Raw genomic sequence first — 14,829 nt, 5'->3', positions numbered from 1 at the left:
TTCATACAATTAATTATGTGAAAAGTAAACACGCAGATTGCCCCAGTGGACCTGGAATCAGTGTATTTTCCTGTTGAAATAAATAAATGTATGTAAACTCAAGGACGACTTGCAGGCCATTACATAATGCCACAAACCAGCGCTTTCTCTTCCATAGGCCAGAAATAATTGATCAATCATCCCCCCCCCACCAGAAAATACAATTTTCGCTGCAAAACGTCGGTTATTTCTAACCACTTAAGAAGTCAGGCTTATATCGGTGGTGCAGGACGTATTTAAAAAATAATAAGGCGAGTGCGCTGAAAGCTGCGCTGGTTATTTAAATGAGGACGTCACTCGCGGTCTCATCTGTTCGCTTCAATAACGGCGAGATGGTGCAGGCGCTCCGGCTGCCTGCGTCCGCACTGACGATGCCTGCCAATTCCGTTTTATTTGAAAAGTCTAGACATGCAAGATTTTTTTTTTTTACTTTTTTATTTCTCAATCCTTTTAAACAAATGCCCCTTGTGAGCCTGACGTGAAGCAATGTGCATATAAAATATAAAACGCTCACCGGAGAGCAGGGAGATACTATATAGTAATAATGAAAGCAAAACGGAGCCGGCTTATTTTATGATGTGATTAAGCGGAGAGCGCCGTTTCCCGGCAAGGCCTGGCGGGTGCCCCCCCCTCACCCACCCTCCCAAATAAAGGTGACACAGGTGCATTTCCTTGGCCATTATGAAAGGGGCAGTTATGGGCATCAGGGACACACGCTGAGATGCTGGTACCACCGCTTGCAAAGACACAGCACTGTCTGGCTCTGAAGCACATCAGCATCTCGACATTTAACATTAAAGTCAATCTATATGAAACAGATCGCATGCTTTACTTACACTTCCATATCGAATTAGAGGCACACATAATAACCACGCGCAATTTAGCGTTTTTTCCAGTAAACTTCAATGAAGTTGAGCAACTATATTGAAATCGAGATAGCGAGACAGTTTTGTCTGCTCATGTCATTGCTGAAAGGTACATTTAAAAAACTGTAAATATAAAAAGTGGAGAAAATTTAATTATCTGCTTACAAGTAGAACAATGATAAATATCCTAAATAAAGTCCCAGATAGCCCCCCCAAAATTAACAACAGGGATTCAAGCAGAACAGAATGGCTGCATTTATGATGCTGATAACAGAAAGTCCAAAATGGAAAGCAATAAAAGGGAATGCGGGGGGGCATGGAAGCAGAACAGCCCGTCGATTGCTCTGTGTCACCTATAAGTGGGGGCGGAGACGGGATGGATGGAGAAATAATGGTGATCAAAGGCCGGCGCTGTCAGATCAGACGGCCCTCGTACATGTACTCAGCCGAGGGAAAACAAAGGACCGCCGTGTTCCCGCCATCACCAGCAGCGCCAACATGCAACGTCGCAAGCCCGCGCTCTCCGGAATTATAAAGCCTTAGTGAATCGACCGAACCACGTATTCAGACTTATAATTCAGAGACGACAAATGAAATATAAAAATAGAGTCACTGTTATTTGATGATCGGCTCCCCCCGCATTAACTTTTCATAATGCACCCTGAAGCGCAGCGCCCCCCATGAAAGGCTGAGTCGCACCCGAGCCTCCCTGGGATAGTCCGGGAAGCCGCGCACGCAGGAGCGGCAGAAACGCTTCGGCCTCCCCCCTGTTCTCCGAATCGGGGAGACGCTTGTAAAGAGCTGGAAAGCTGTTGAACGCTCTTAAAAAGCTGAAGCCATGTTACGAGAAGGTGACATGTTTATTGCAGTTACCATGGCACTGTATCCAGCGCGAGAAACAAATTAGATATAAAATGCCTTTTGTTGAAGGGCCGAGCGCGCGGAGTAAATGCGGCATGATTCCGCAATAGGTAAGGCATCGCTGCAGCGGGGGCTGTTAAACAGGTACGGTAAAATAACGGCGAAGGGGAGGGCCTCTGCAAATAATAAAAAATGCATTAAAGGTCATAAATTAAAAAAGTAATAACGGCAAGTTCACATCACAATTGGCCGGAACTTCTTTCCTTTCGAAGTCGAACCATTTCTCCTTTTCTGGCAAATACTGTTTCTAAAGCTGAATCCGTTTGTGTAGCAAACATGGCGGACTTCACACATGCATTATCAATGGGGGCTGTTTCTTGTAGAACGGTTACTGCCCTGTGGTTATTGCACCAGTATGAGCGGCAGAACTTCTAAAAACATTTTAACTTTCAGAACAAAATGTATGGCCCTTAAAAGACAGTCGGAAAAGTATTCTAAAGTTTTATCTTTAAATTCATTAGAATATTGCCTGGTAATTACTCATCTCCCATGTTGCAGTATCACAATTAGTTTAAAGTTTTGCACTAAATCAACCATTTCCAATTCCTGTGAATTCTATATAGCAGGCTTATGGGAATCTACTGAAATGTAACAAAGTTATTTGGCAGTAAAATTAAGAAGAATGAGGCACACCTGTTAAGTGTACACACACACACACGCAGTAAACAAATGCCACTTTACATCATTATTACTATTATCATTGTCAATAATAATAACAATGATGATAATAAACAGCGTAGGAGAATATTGCAGGTTTCCCATTGGGAATATGCAAGGACCACTTCAATATGGTAGAGACCACCAAAAAAAGACTCATTAATTAACACATTTTCAGATGTTACGTTCAGTGATTACATATCTCCTGTACTCATTACACTGAGGGTGCCTCTGGGACACCCCCTGGAACAGCCCCCTCTATTGTCGCATCCCGGGAAGCTCAGCCAAGGTATAAACCATTAAATGCTGTTCCCTTCTGGCAGAATAGCCAAAAAGCAGGGGTCTCTCTCCCTCTGCCTGGTGACAGAATCTGCATCTTTATGGGTAAATAGTTCTCTCTCTCTCTCTCTCTCTGCAAAGTTTGGGCAAACTGCAGGACAGCGTCCAGTGCATGCTTCTTAATCCACAATGACGGACGAAATACGCAGAAAAGTGCCATTTTCCAAAACAGTCTTCCTCCTAACACAGAAACTAAAATAAGCGAACAAGTCCGATACAAGTAAAGTTACTTATAAACCGCATATACATGAAGCTTAGGTTACATAAACCCTAAAAATGTGTCGGCTGTGCATGCAGTACCGAGGTTACATGCTGTGTAAATATAGGACCATCTGTATTTTCAAAACATCTAATCTGCCCCAGCCAACCACAGTACTCAGAGAGCAGATGGGGTCTTCAATTACTATTTTAAAAAATTACTGTCTGTGCCTGCATATGTGTGGAATGACCAGCTGTGTGCATAATCCTTGGATATACACTTATACATATATTATTATGTATTATACATACACTCTTAAATACATCCTGCATTAGTGTGGCCTTTCCGGTTTGTTTTACATTCTTTGAGGTGACTGAGGTCTATCTTCCTGTGATCTGTCTGTATAAAATAAGCTCACAGTTTGACTTGCATAGCTAATTTCACAGTCTGCTGAGCAGACACCAGCCCCAGAAAAACCCCCCTGTCATTTACACAGGCTCTGCAAGCCACTGGGGCAAATTATTTAACATATAAGCAAAATAATTGTCGACTGTGAGTTTTCAGGGAATCACATGTGTCAAAGAGTCGCAAGCAAACCGCAATCAGCCTCGTACTATATTGAGTTTCATGCTTAATAATAAAAATACACTGGAAAGTGAAGAGAATTAACTAAAATGTCAATACAAACAAAGTAGTGTAGCACTATAGTAAAGAATAAAAACTTTTATGTATATATAGAACTTTGCTCCTTCTTCCCCCCACTTTTTACTGAAAAGGTTGAAAGCACATGTTCTGAAAAATGGAGAAATTGTGAGCTGCAGGAAAGGTGATTTATTTGTACAGAACAGAATGGCAGATGTGGTCTGGAGTCAGACACCATGTGACTCGGGTTATAGTGCAGAAAGATGACAGTGTTGCAGTTCAAACACAGCGCACATCTGGGTCAAATCAAATGAGCTCCGTGATTGAAATGTCAGCGAGGATCAGCAGAAGGCATCGCGAAACAGGCAGATGACAGGAATAAAAAAAGTACAGAGGGGAAAAATTATAATGGAGCTACTTTCAGAACTGTTCTCTGCAAAGGTCAGACACAATTGAATTACCTCAACATGGCCACCTTTCGATGCGTCTGAGGAAATGTATGGGGAGGTTCTTTGGAGCAATATCAGGAACGAGATTAAAAAGAGATGGGCTCATATTATGGGATATTCCCGCCAAGGTCAAGAAGCCCCCCCCCCCTCAAAAAAAAGCATACACATCTGAAATTATTTCAAAATTACACACTTCTATTTGACTTTAATCATGTAATTATGTAAAGATCAGTGACTTATTTGCTGCAAAAGTAAAAAAATAATAATAAGATTAAATATTGCTCTCAGATTTACAGAAAGACAATATACCTTGTAGGGAAAATTTGATTTATACTCTTGCAGAATATCACATATATGAGTCATTTATCAAGCAAATATTTTTTTTAAGACTCACAATATACCTCAACTGAAAAAATGAGATTTTTCATCACAAAAGCTAGTAAATGTCAGACACGCAGGCACAGAGGACGGCAGAACCGTACCTATGTCACCCTCGTATACAGGCGGACTGCAGTTAGAGCCTCAGTTTTAACCCCCATATCAGCCTCTTGCTTTGGATCTTTCACAAGCAAATGGAATTAACAGTTCATATGTTAAGCATCAGACTGCGTCCTGCCTTCTACAAACCAGAGGCGAGCCACATTTGCTTATACAGGACTTCAGTAAATCACGTACAAATTAAAAGCAGATGTCTCCATCCAGCGGTGGCGATGATTTAAAAGCGTCACGGCCTCCTCGCGTTTAAGCTGCCGATTACCATTCGGGGGGGTATCGAAAAAAGAAGGCCAAGATAGTGAGATGGGAGGCGTGCGCACGCACGCGCACACACACGCACGCACGCACACGCAGAGACCTGGTTTGCAGATAGACTTTAATGTATCACACTGAATAACAGACATACCGAAGTAACCGTCGCCTTCCAGTGGAAGCGGGTTCGAATACCATCTACGATAAACATCATTTCAACTATGACAACAGGTCTGTGACAAAATGAAAAGAATTTTCAAAACCATGTTTAACTGTAATACAGTACAGTTGGGACTTTCAACATTACAGTAACAAAAACTAGTGTGACTACTCTATATATATATTTATATATTTATAAACATCAATAACATTTTTGGTTTCGTTTATTTAAAGTTCTCGCCAGATGGACAGCTCTTTAATAAAACCCCAGGATACATTTTCTTACGTTACTCAGGCATGGAAAGGATTTTTTTTGTACTTTTTCTTTTTGGATAATTGCGTTGCGTTAATCCCTTTGACGTCCAGGACAGCACCCTCACATCGCCCTTTGAAAGCTGTCCTCTTTAGGTTGACACTATCCATCCCTAGAAAGTTTTTGGTTCAGTTGCAATGTGTATACATTTATTTATTGGACCGTTATACAAGTTTCGGTTCGTTCACCAGTCCTTTACGCGGGAAGCGATCTGTTCCATGCCAACACACCTATCTGCTGTGTTAACGGACAGCTCAGTCTCTGACTGCTGGCCCACATTCAAGAGAAAGGCAGAACCTATGCAGAGACCCTTTGGAATCAGGACAGTGCCCCCTACTTTTAGAGAGGCAAAATTGCACCCAAGACATCTCTTGAAACAATCAAAAAGTGTCGTCAGGATTAAAATTAATGTAAAAATACTAAAAATACAAATAAGAACATTAAAAAGTTCACATAAAAATGCGGAGAATAAAAATCGCTGTGACAATAGCACTCAAAACTTCAACAAAACAACCTGTACAATATAAAAAAAAAATGAAAATGTTATTTGATTTTTATTATAAGCAAAATTTGATGTATCCTGTCAAACAGTTGCATTACATGCTACTTGTTCATCTCAGAATAGGAATATCAAAAGCGATACAGGTTTGCGTTTCTTCATAATTAATACATTTGTACCATGCACGGCCGACCACAAATATGTACAACTGCTGACTTCTCTTTGTCCAAAAGCCTCTTACTTCCGTATAAATGGCCATCCATTACTTTGGAATGAGTCGCGTTGACCAGCCTCGCAGAACCAGAAGGCTGTTCGTAAAACTGAACAACCTCGACAGCTTTCACATTGTTTAAGATCCACGGCAGAAAAAAGAAAAGAAAAATGAAAAAAAAAAACAGCCAACCGAAGCATTTCATGAGTCAGTCGTATGTCAAATAGAAAGTCGAAAATCCAAGGCAAGCAGAAACTATGTTGCAGAGTAGCAGCAAAATGTCGGTAAAGGATAATAATACTTTATACATGATGAAATGAGACAGGAAAATCAACGGGGCCCAGAGTATTGGGTAAAGTACAATTAGCTATCCGCTAAATGACACTGTGTGTTTGGAAGTGTGTTTGGCTGACAGACAGCAGGAGGAAAATTGAAATCACTGACAAAAGAACTGTTTTAGTCCCCTTTCTCAAAGCAGCTTCTTTGCTCTCAAGAAGTAAATATTTATAGCATTATAAATATTCTTTGTTCAACTTGTACTTATGTAGTTTCAAGTATGTGGTTCTACTTTGTTAAATTTTTAAATATGTCTTTGAAATGCTATGAGTCAAAATGACAAAGAAAAGACCAAAATGTTGCTTTGCTACACTTAAAAATAAGTATAAACACACACACGAAAAAAAAAAAACACTATTAAATTATGAACAATCTACAGAAAAGTTACAAATAAATTAAAATCTAGGTGAAATTAAAGATGATAAATTAAGTGCACTGTAGTCCAGACACAAGCACGCACCTTGACGGGATAGCAGTTCACCACGGAATAAAAATGTCCACGTCATTCTATCAAAGTCTATCAAAACTAGGATTATTACCTCTCTGGAAAAGGGTGTTATCAGAGGTAAAGAGAGAAAAAAAGTGTTGCCACAGGTGTTAGTACAGTCTATGGTGGGGGGGGGGGGTGCTTTACAGATATACAAGAAACACGCTCGTGGGACTGAAAAGTGACACGGGGGGGCATATATTTCAACGCCATTCCAGAGTCTTCCTCAGTTGTACAACTTACTGCTTTGGAGGGGGATGCAAAAAGATATGTTGTTCAGTAACAGTTACATTACCCACATATTTAATGCTTCTGATAATGCCGGACGTGTTTTGGTAAAGCCAAGCCCTGGCTTCTTGCTGCTCTTTACAAATGAGAAAATGTTGTTCCGACCTGAGAATTTAAAGCTACTGAATCACCACCTAACTAAAGCACGAGAAACTTCTCTCCAAAAAAAATTTCCGGATCATCAGCCCCATACAGCCCACGCAAGCATCTGGAAACCAGTCCAGCTTATGTGCAACTTGCTATCATGAGTGTTTTGGTTTGAAACAAGTTCGGCATGAACTTGTGGGATTTTATTTTCTCCCTCTCCCCTCCTCTGTATATTCATACAGTAAAAACTCAGTCAAGCATATGCAACTTTGTCCATTAATCCATAGCTTACCAGCTTTATCAATATGGGAACAACAATCCTGAGTCAATCATTTGGTAACTGTGAATATTTTTGGGTTAGAGAAACTTTGGAACTGCAGTTTAAGTCTTATTTCTTTTTTAAAGCAATGGATCCCATTTTCACTCCTATACACTGAACATATCCATCCGTATACTGTTGAAACTACCATCCATGCCGGCTGACGGCTTTGACTTGACTTCCAGCAAATTTTCTAGCTCCTCCAGCTTCTGGCTTAGTTTGCTGTCGGACTCTTCCGAGCAGCTTCTGCCGGGTAGGGAGGTCTGGGCGCCTGAGGAGCTGCACAGAGTTGAGGTAACCATTGAAGGCAATGAGATGGGCGGAGAAGGTGATGGAGAAGAGGCGGCTGTCCTGGCGGACGCTGGGAAGAGGGCGCTGGGCCAGGCCGCTGTGGTCAGGGGGGAAAGGTGCGGGTAGGTGTTATTAGAAGAAGCTGCAGACTGCGAGGTAGATGTGGTGTTAGGGTTAGGGGAGCAGACAGAGTGAGGTAATAGTCTAGCATGCTCTTTGGCATTTCTCATTGCTTGTTTGATTGTTTTCTCCTTGTGCGAGCTCGACTGAAGGTGTTGGCTGAGCGCTTCATTCCCGCCGATGGACACGTTGCAGGCCTGGCAGTCGTATCTGCTCGCCGCCCTGCACAACACGGTCTCCTGCAGTGCGGCCGTCGGCTGGCCAAAGTAGCAGAAGGATGTCTGGTGGCGCCGTGCCGACTCCTCATCGGCGAATGGCGTCTCGCACTTCCGGCAGATGAATTCGTGCTTCACGGAGGGAAGGATGAAAGTGTCCAGGAAGTCTAAGGTTTTGGTATCGGTGCGGGGCTCGTCTTTTGTGCTTTCTGCTGTGGCGGCTTTCCCCTCCTCTTTTGGTCTGAGGGTCTCGCTCTGCGTGCTCGGTTGCCGGGCCAGACTGGATTTCTGCTGCTTAGGCTCCTGCGCGGCGTGATCCTGCAGTTGCTGCGGCTGCTGTCTCTGCTGCCTTTGCTGCGACTGCTGCTGCTTTTGCAGGGAGTCTTGCAGGGAGCGTTGATACTGCAGAATAGCAGTAGGGGAGAGGCCAGTGACGGCTTGCGGCACAGCCGGGCCATATGGGAAAAGGCTCTCCATCCCGCAAAAGGGCGGGAAGTATCCGGCCTGCACTCCGGCCGGGAGCTGGGGCGAGAAACACGACGCCAGTCCGGGAAGGAAGTAGGGCAGTAAATGTCCCCCTAAGAAGGACCCAGGATCACCAGCGACGGCGCTTTGCAGTGCCTGCAGCTGTGCCGGATCCACTGGCACCTCACCACCTTTGACTTTAGCCGAATGCATGGTCGAGGACCTCATTCTCTTTTTTATGTCTGGGCTCTTGATGTCTGCTTCCTTCTCCTCGGCTTTCTTCTGATTCTCAGCCTTCTTTTCCACCTCGGGCTCTTTACTCTTCTGCTCATTGGGATTGCTGGCAGGAGTTATAGGGGGAGGTGGAGGACTCAACATGGCCTTGGTTGGGGTACTGCTCAGAGGCCTGGCGGTGGAGGTGGTTGTAGTGGGAAACCCAAGAATACCAGCACCGTGGGCTGCTAAAGCTGAAATATAGTGATAAAGACATTGCAGACATTGATGAAACACGCTAACCTTGATATCTATTTATATCTGAACATGGGGAGGTCTTGGTTTTTTTTTTGTTATAGACCTATAGACCAGAACTGACACAAACTTCACAAAACACAAAACAATATCCATTCAACTACAAAATTATAATAAAAAAGATATGGTTGCTCTAGAAATATTTGAACAGAAAACACAGTGTGTCCCCTCACTGTATGCACTAAGCATCCTCCCTCGTTTCAAGTGTCTAAAGCATTTGTCATAAACTTAGAAGAGACATGTGATGCGTGAGGTGGCCTTTCATCGTACGGCGAACTCACCAGGTATGTTTGGAGGAAAGAGGGGCAGGGGTAGGGGGCCATTTACACCAGGCAGCTGCACGGGTGCTATGGCGGAGATTCCCGTGTAGCCTGTAGGCCCGTTATGGCCCTGAAGTGCATTCTTTTCAGTCACTGTTTGCTGTTGGCCCGTCATGCCGAGGACATCCGTGGCCTTCTTTAAGCGGTCCAGCTCCTGTTGTGCCATCAGCTGCCGGACAGTCGTTGGAGTAAGATAATCCTTCTCTCTGTCAATCTGGTGTCCCAGGGTTTCTTGCACTTTGGCAATATGCTGCTTTGAGAATATATGATCTCGGATGGAAAAGCGAGCGGAATACTTGGTGCCACACAAAGTACACTCGGGCCTTGGGCCTTCCGGGGAGTTCTGACTGATCATGAATGGCTTGCCAATGTTAATCTTGAACTTCTTCTCCTTAGCGCGGGCATTCTGGAACCAGACCTGCACAACCCTCTTGGGGAGACCGATTTCGTTTCCCAGCATCTCGCATTCCTGCATGGTGGGTGTTCGATAGTCACTAAAGCAAGCCTTGAGAACCTTGACTTGCTGGTTGCTCATTTGGGTCCTGAAGCGCTTGTGGCTAAGCTTCTCTCCACCTGACTTTCCTAGCTTCATGGGGTTGCCATTACCGAAAGGACTCGGGGAGCTTGGATCCGCTAAGCTTGATGTTTCACTCTTATCCGCATTGTCATCTTGGTCATCCAGAATAATGTAACCCTGCTCACCTTCCCTACCAGAGAAGCCAAAGGAGGGGCTCGCCAGGTTATAAAAAAAACGTTCATCATAACCATTGGGATTCTGGGATGGATGTGTTCTGGCTTCTATCTGCTTTTCAGCTCCAGTGCCATTGACACTCTCGTTTTCATTGTGTCCCTCATCTGCTGTCGTTGCATCACTCACGGCAGTGTTCACTGAAGATGTCTCATCAAAATCAGTTTTGTTCTGATCTAGGAAAACATCTGTGGAATTAATGTTGAGAATATCGTAATCATTATGGTTTTCCATTTTCAGTGAAAGGCTCAAGATGTTCTTTCTTTGTGCTTCAGGCGGTTTGATTGGAGTTGAGGATGCAGCAGGAAGCTCATATTCATTTGTCTCTGATTTCATGGACACCTGTGGATAGTCAAAGTAACCACACCTACTGGGGCTCTCTGCTTCATCTTGCATCACCAGAGGACTTGGGGGCAAGCTGAAGCCGGCCTGCTTCGCTTCATGCCAGTGCCGGGAGCGGATGTGGCTTTCGAGGGCCGACTTGGCTTTGAAGAGTGCTCTACAGAAAGGGCACTTCTTGTGAGACTGTGGCGGTCCCACGGCTCGGAATTGCCCCTTCCTCTCCCTGGCGCGGGTGTTCTGAAACCAGACTTGCACCACCCTTTTCTTCAGGCCCACTTCGTGAGCGATGTGGTCCAACATTTTTCGAGTTGGGTTGGAATCAATGAGGTACTTCTCATACAGGACCTCCAGCTGCTCTGGTGTAATGGTGGTCCGAAGTCGTTTATCCCTGTGCTGGTCCTCTAGACTGTTTCCGCTGTCTTTTTCATTGGAACAGCTCTCGTCTTTTTCTTCAATCTTGCGTTTCAGTGAGTTGGAACCAGAACCAGAACATGTGGAGAGGGCCATGCTGTTCTGCGTTGCCATCTGGGAGAGAGCTCCTGAGAGTAGCTGCCCAGTCATTAGGGCATTATTTGGGTCAAATATCATATACGGCATGTCTGTGGGCCGTTCCAGGAACTGGGTGTGGAGAAACTGGTTTTGGGCTGCCAGAAAATGCATGTGTTGATGCTCCTGCCACAGCTCTGCAGAAGGCAATGCAATTTTGCATTGTTCACATTGATACTGTAACATGGGAGGAGGTAAACTGTTGGTTATCGAGGAGATGGCCATGGATAAAGGACTAGAGGTGGTGACTGTTGATTGAGGTTGTGAGTGAGGCCTGGCGACATTTTGGTGGGAGGCTGTTTTCTGAAGGTGCTGAGGAGTCTGGGATGGCTGGGACTCTGACAGCAGCTTTGCCATTTGGGAAGGAACAGTCTCAGCTTGCTTTGGTTTTTCAGTGCTTAGGTCAGGTTTTGGTGAAGCCTTTTCCATACAAGACTGTGCTGCAGGAATTATGGGAGAGCTGGACCCAGAGCTAGTGGCTGTTATTACAGGGGTTTTAGATGCATTTGTGAGCCCCAAAAACTTTGGCATGTTCAGGTCACTGGTATCCATAAATTCTTCAGGTTGGCCATCATCCTTTTCTTCATCGTCTTCGTCTTTGTAACACTGCTTTTTCTGGTGGGTGATCAGGTCAAAGATGCGTGGGAAAACCACCAAGCACTTCTTACACTGATACTGCATGTTACTGGTCCTGATGTAACGCTCGTTTGTCCTCTCCTTCTCATTGTCCTTGCCATCTGCCTGGTTCTCGTAAGTCTTGCGAGCCTTCTGACGAGCATTTTGAAACCAGACTACAATCACCCGACTTGGCAGATTGAGAACAACGGAAAGCTGCTCGATCTCGTCATCCTTAGGGTAAGCATTGGTATCAAAAAAATCCTGGAGAACCCTTAACTGGAAGTCTGTGAAGCGAGTTCTGGAGGACCTCTTATTTAGCGTGCCATCTGTTTTGTAATACTCCATGGAGCTAACCTGAGGATCCAGCCGGAAGTCCTCTAGGGTGGTGATGGGTGGAATGTTGAAATTGTACGGACAATCTTTGCTCCGCTGCCTCTCTTTGAAGAGCGTATTGCGAAACCAGTGCTTGATCACTTTCTGTTGAAGGCCAGACTTCTCTGCCATTTCCTGGATCTGCTCGTCATTCGGGGAGTTGTTGATGTCAAAGTAAGTGCGAAGGATCTTTAGCTGGTCATCAGTGATCCGTGTGCGAGGCCGCTTGAACTGCGACTGCCGCAGGAACTCAGGATCCAGTCCCAGTTGCTGCTGGTAGAGCTGCGCTAACTCTACCTGAGATAATGAATCCAGGGAGGGGATGTGGAGGGCCAGCTGCGGGGGCAGGCCAGGGTGCTGCATCATCAGCGGAGGAAAGAAAGGGAGGTCCAAGGAGGGCAGCTGGGAAGGTACAGGAGGTGGGGGAGGGGGCGGGGGAGGTGGTGGCGCGGGTGGTGGCAATGATTGTGAAACTTGGAGAGGTGATGGAGGAGTCTGAACCTTCCTAACAGAGGAAGGTGTTGGTGGTGCTGGTGGAGGCGGGGGCTGGAGAGGCTGAGGAGGTGGGGGGGTTGGGGGTGTTGATATTTCTGGTGAGGGTGGATTAATGGGATATAGTTTATCGTAAGCCTCTCTATACTGCTGAGCAAACTTCTCCAGCTCTCCATTTGGAAACAGCTGTCCATGCACATGCTCCTGGTGGCTCTTCAAGATGAGAAGGTTGGAGAACAACTTTCCACATATTCCACATTCGAGTTTATCGTTAGAGGTCTCCTCTCCAGTTTGGTTCTTCTTCGGGTTCTTTTGCCGGTTCTCATTGTACTGGATCACCAGCTCAAAACCGAAGTTCTCTAGCAACGCCTTGGCGACCGTGCCTCTGGCCACAGAAACAATGCGTGGTGGAGGGTTGAGGGACTCTGGCGGCTTTGGCTTTTTGGCATCCCTGCCATCTGCTGTAGTGTCGTCGCTGCTCATACCATCCTGCTTCTCTCTGAACATCTCCTTCTCTGGTGGTTCCTCGACTTCCTTTGGCATCAGACCATCAATAGAGGCCTTCATCTCCTCAGACTTTGGCTTGCTTGCCTGCTGCTGCTGCTGTACCTTCGGTTGCTGAGAATGTGACTGGGAGGCGGCCTGCTGCTGCGACATCTGAAGCTGCTGCTGCATCTGCAGCTTCAGGTCCTCCAGCAGCGAGGTCGGCAGACTCGGCAGGCCCAGGGCGCCAGAATGTAGAGCGAGCTCGGGCCCGAGGCTGAACTCGGTACCAGGGATGTAGAAGGGGAAAAGGAACTGGGGCTGCTGGAACTGCAGCAGGGCCTCGGGAGTCACTGGGAAGTGCGGCCAGAAAGCTGGGTTCAGCAGCTGGGGCTGGAAGAAAGCGGCATGCGAGTGCAAGTCGTGCTGCATCATCAGCTGCGCCGGAGACTGCGAGGGCTGGACAGAAGTGTGCTCCGCCTTCTTCCTTGCTGTCTCCTTTGCTTCCATCTTCTCGTTATAAGGGGGCGCTGGTAAGCTGGAGTCTGGTACCCCATGCTGGACAGGGATGGGACTGAGTGTCGGCCCGTTTCCATTGACCGCGGCACCGCCATTTTCCACCTTGACGGTTCTGGTTTTTGTCTGATGGAGCACAGACCTCATGTGAATCTCCAAGGTGGAGCTCTGGCTATAGGCGACATTGCAGACGTTGCACTTGTAGGGCTTGTTGTCAACGCCGCTGCTGGCCTCCAGCGGCATGGGGCTTGACGCCTCATGCAGGACCTTCTTCAGCTTGTGCAAGTGCGACACTGAGTTATAGTGAACCAGAAGGATGTTCTTCTGGGTGAAGGACTCCTTGCACACCGTGCACTTGTATGGACGAGATGGGTCCAAGAACTTCTCCATGTAAAAGTTTGGACCCTTCCTGAGAGGTAGGCTCCGCTTTGGTTCTGATCCCATCTCATCCAGCAGGGAGCTGCTGTCGCTTCCTACGGGGCTGGCCTTCCCCTCCTGGTCCATCTCTTCTTCCTTGTCCAGCTGATGCTCCAGAGCTGGCATGTCCTCGCATGGCCTGGCCTCACGCTCGGCACACGGGTCCCCATTGGGCGACGGGCTCCCGCACAGCTGCCTCACCCTGGCCTTGCTCAGCTCCGGGTGACCCGTCTCTAAGTGCTTCCTGAGAGACAGCAAGGATGGAAAGCTTCCCTGGCACAGGGTGCACAGGACAACCGCGTGGGACTGGGAGTGGATGCGGAGCTTCTGCGGAGTGCCGAAGGTTTGCCCACACTGTCCGCAGGGGAAGCCTGGGCCTGGGAGGTCAGCATCGGGTGGTGGCCGCTGCTTCAGCGCGTCACCCTGCTCCTCGGCTGAAGGAGTGGGGTCTTCGCGTCTCTTGGCGCTGCTGGTGTCCTGGTCTCCAGCTTCCGGGAGGTTCACCTGAAGTTTCAGCTCCTCATTCTGAAGCCACTTATCTTGTCTAGGGTTTTTTTTGGTAGAAGCATCACCTAGGAAAGTGTCAAGGGGGGTGGGGGGGGGGGGGGGGGGGGTTAAGCTCTTGAAAGCACGGCTTCTTAAGTCTTTTTGTTTTTTAAATGTTGAAATAACGTTGATAAGTTAATACCTGTGCGGAATTTAAAATGATTTATTAAGCTTCGTTTTCTCCTGAAGGAATGAAAACATTTTTTTTTTTGCTTTTCCCTTTTACATTTTTAATCTCCACTCGTATTAAAT

At 46.3% G+C, this 14,829-nt stretch overlaps 1 protein-coding gene across 1 annotated transcript in view; it reads right to left on the bottom strand.

Annotated features, from left to right (window-relative positions):
- Window positions 1-4,966: 4,966 nt before the first annotated feature.
- LOC125726929 (zinc finger homeobox protein 4-like) overlaps window positions 4,967-14,829 on the bottom strand; it is a 74,533-nt gene continuing 64,670 nt past the window's right edge. Inside the window, exons 12-13 of the mRNA XM_049003403.1 lie at window positions 9,459-14,603; window positions 4,967-9,116 (exon numbers count right to left, since the gene is read on the bottom strand). Of these exons, the coding sequence (XP_048859360.1) occupies window positions 7,666-9,116; window positions 9,459-14,603 (6,596 nt within the window). The 3' untranslated portion in view covers window positions 4,967-7,665. The remainder of the gene's footprint in view (window positions 9,117-9,458; window positions 14,604-14,829) is intronic.

The sequence above is a fragment of the Brienomyrus brachyistius genome, unplaced genomic scaffold (assembly GCF_023856365.1).
Source record: "Brienomyrus brachyistius isolate T26 unplaced genomic scaffold, BBRACH_0.4 scaffold79, whole genome shotgun sequence".
NCBI classification, from domain to species: Eukaryota; Metazoa; Chordata; class Actinopteri; order Osteoglossiformes; family Mormyridae; genus Brienomyrus; species Brienomyrus brachyistius.
The sequence above is the reverse complement of the archived record's forward strand: the minus strand, read 5'-3'. Positions and strand labels throughout refer to the sequence as shown.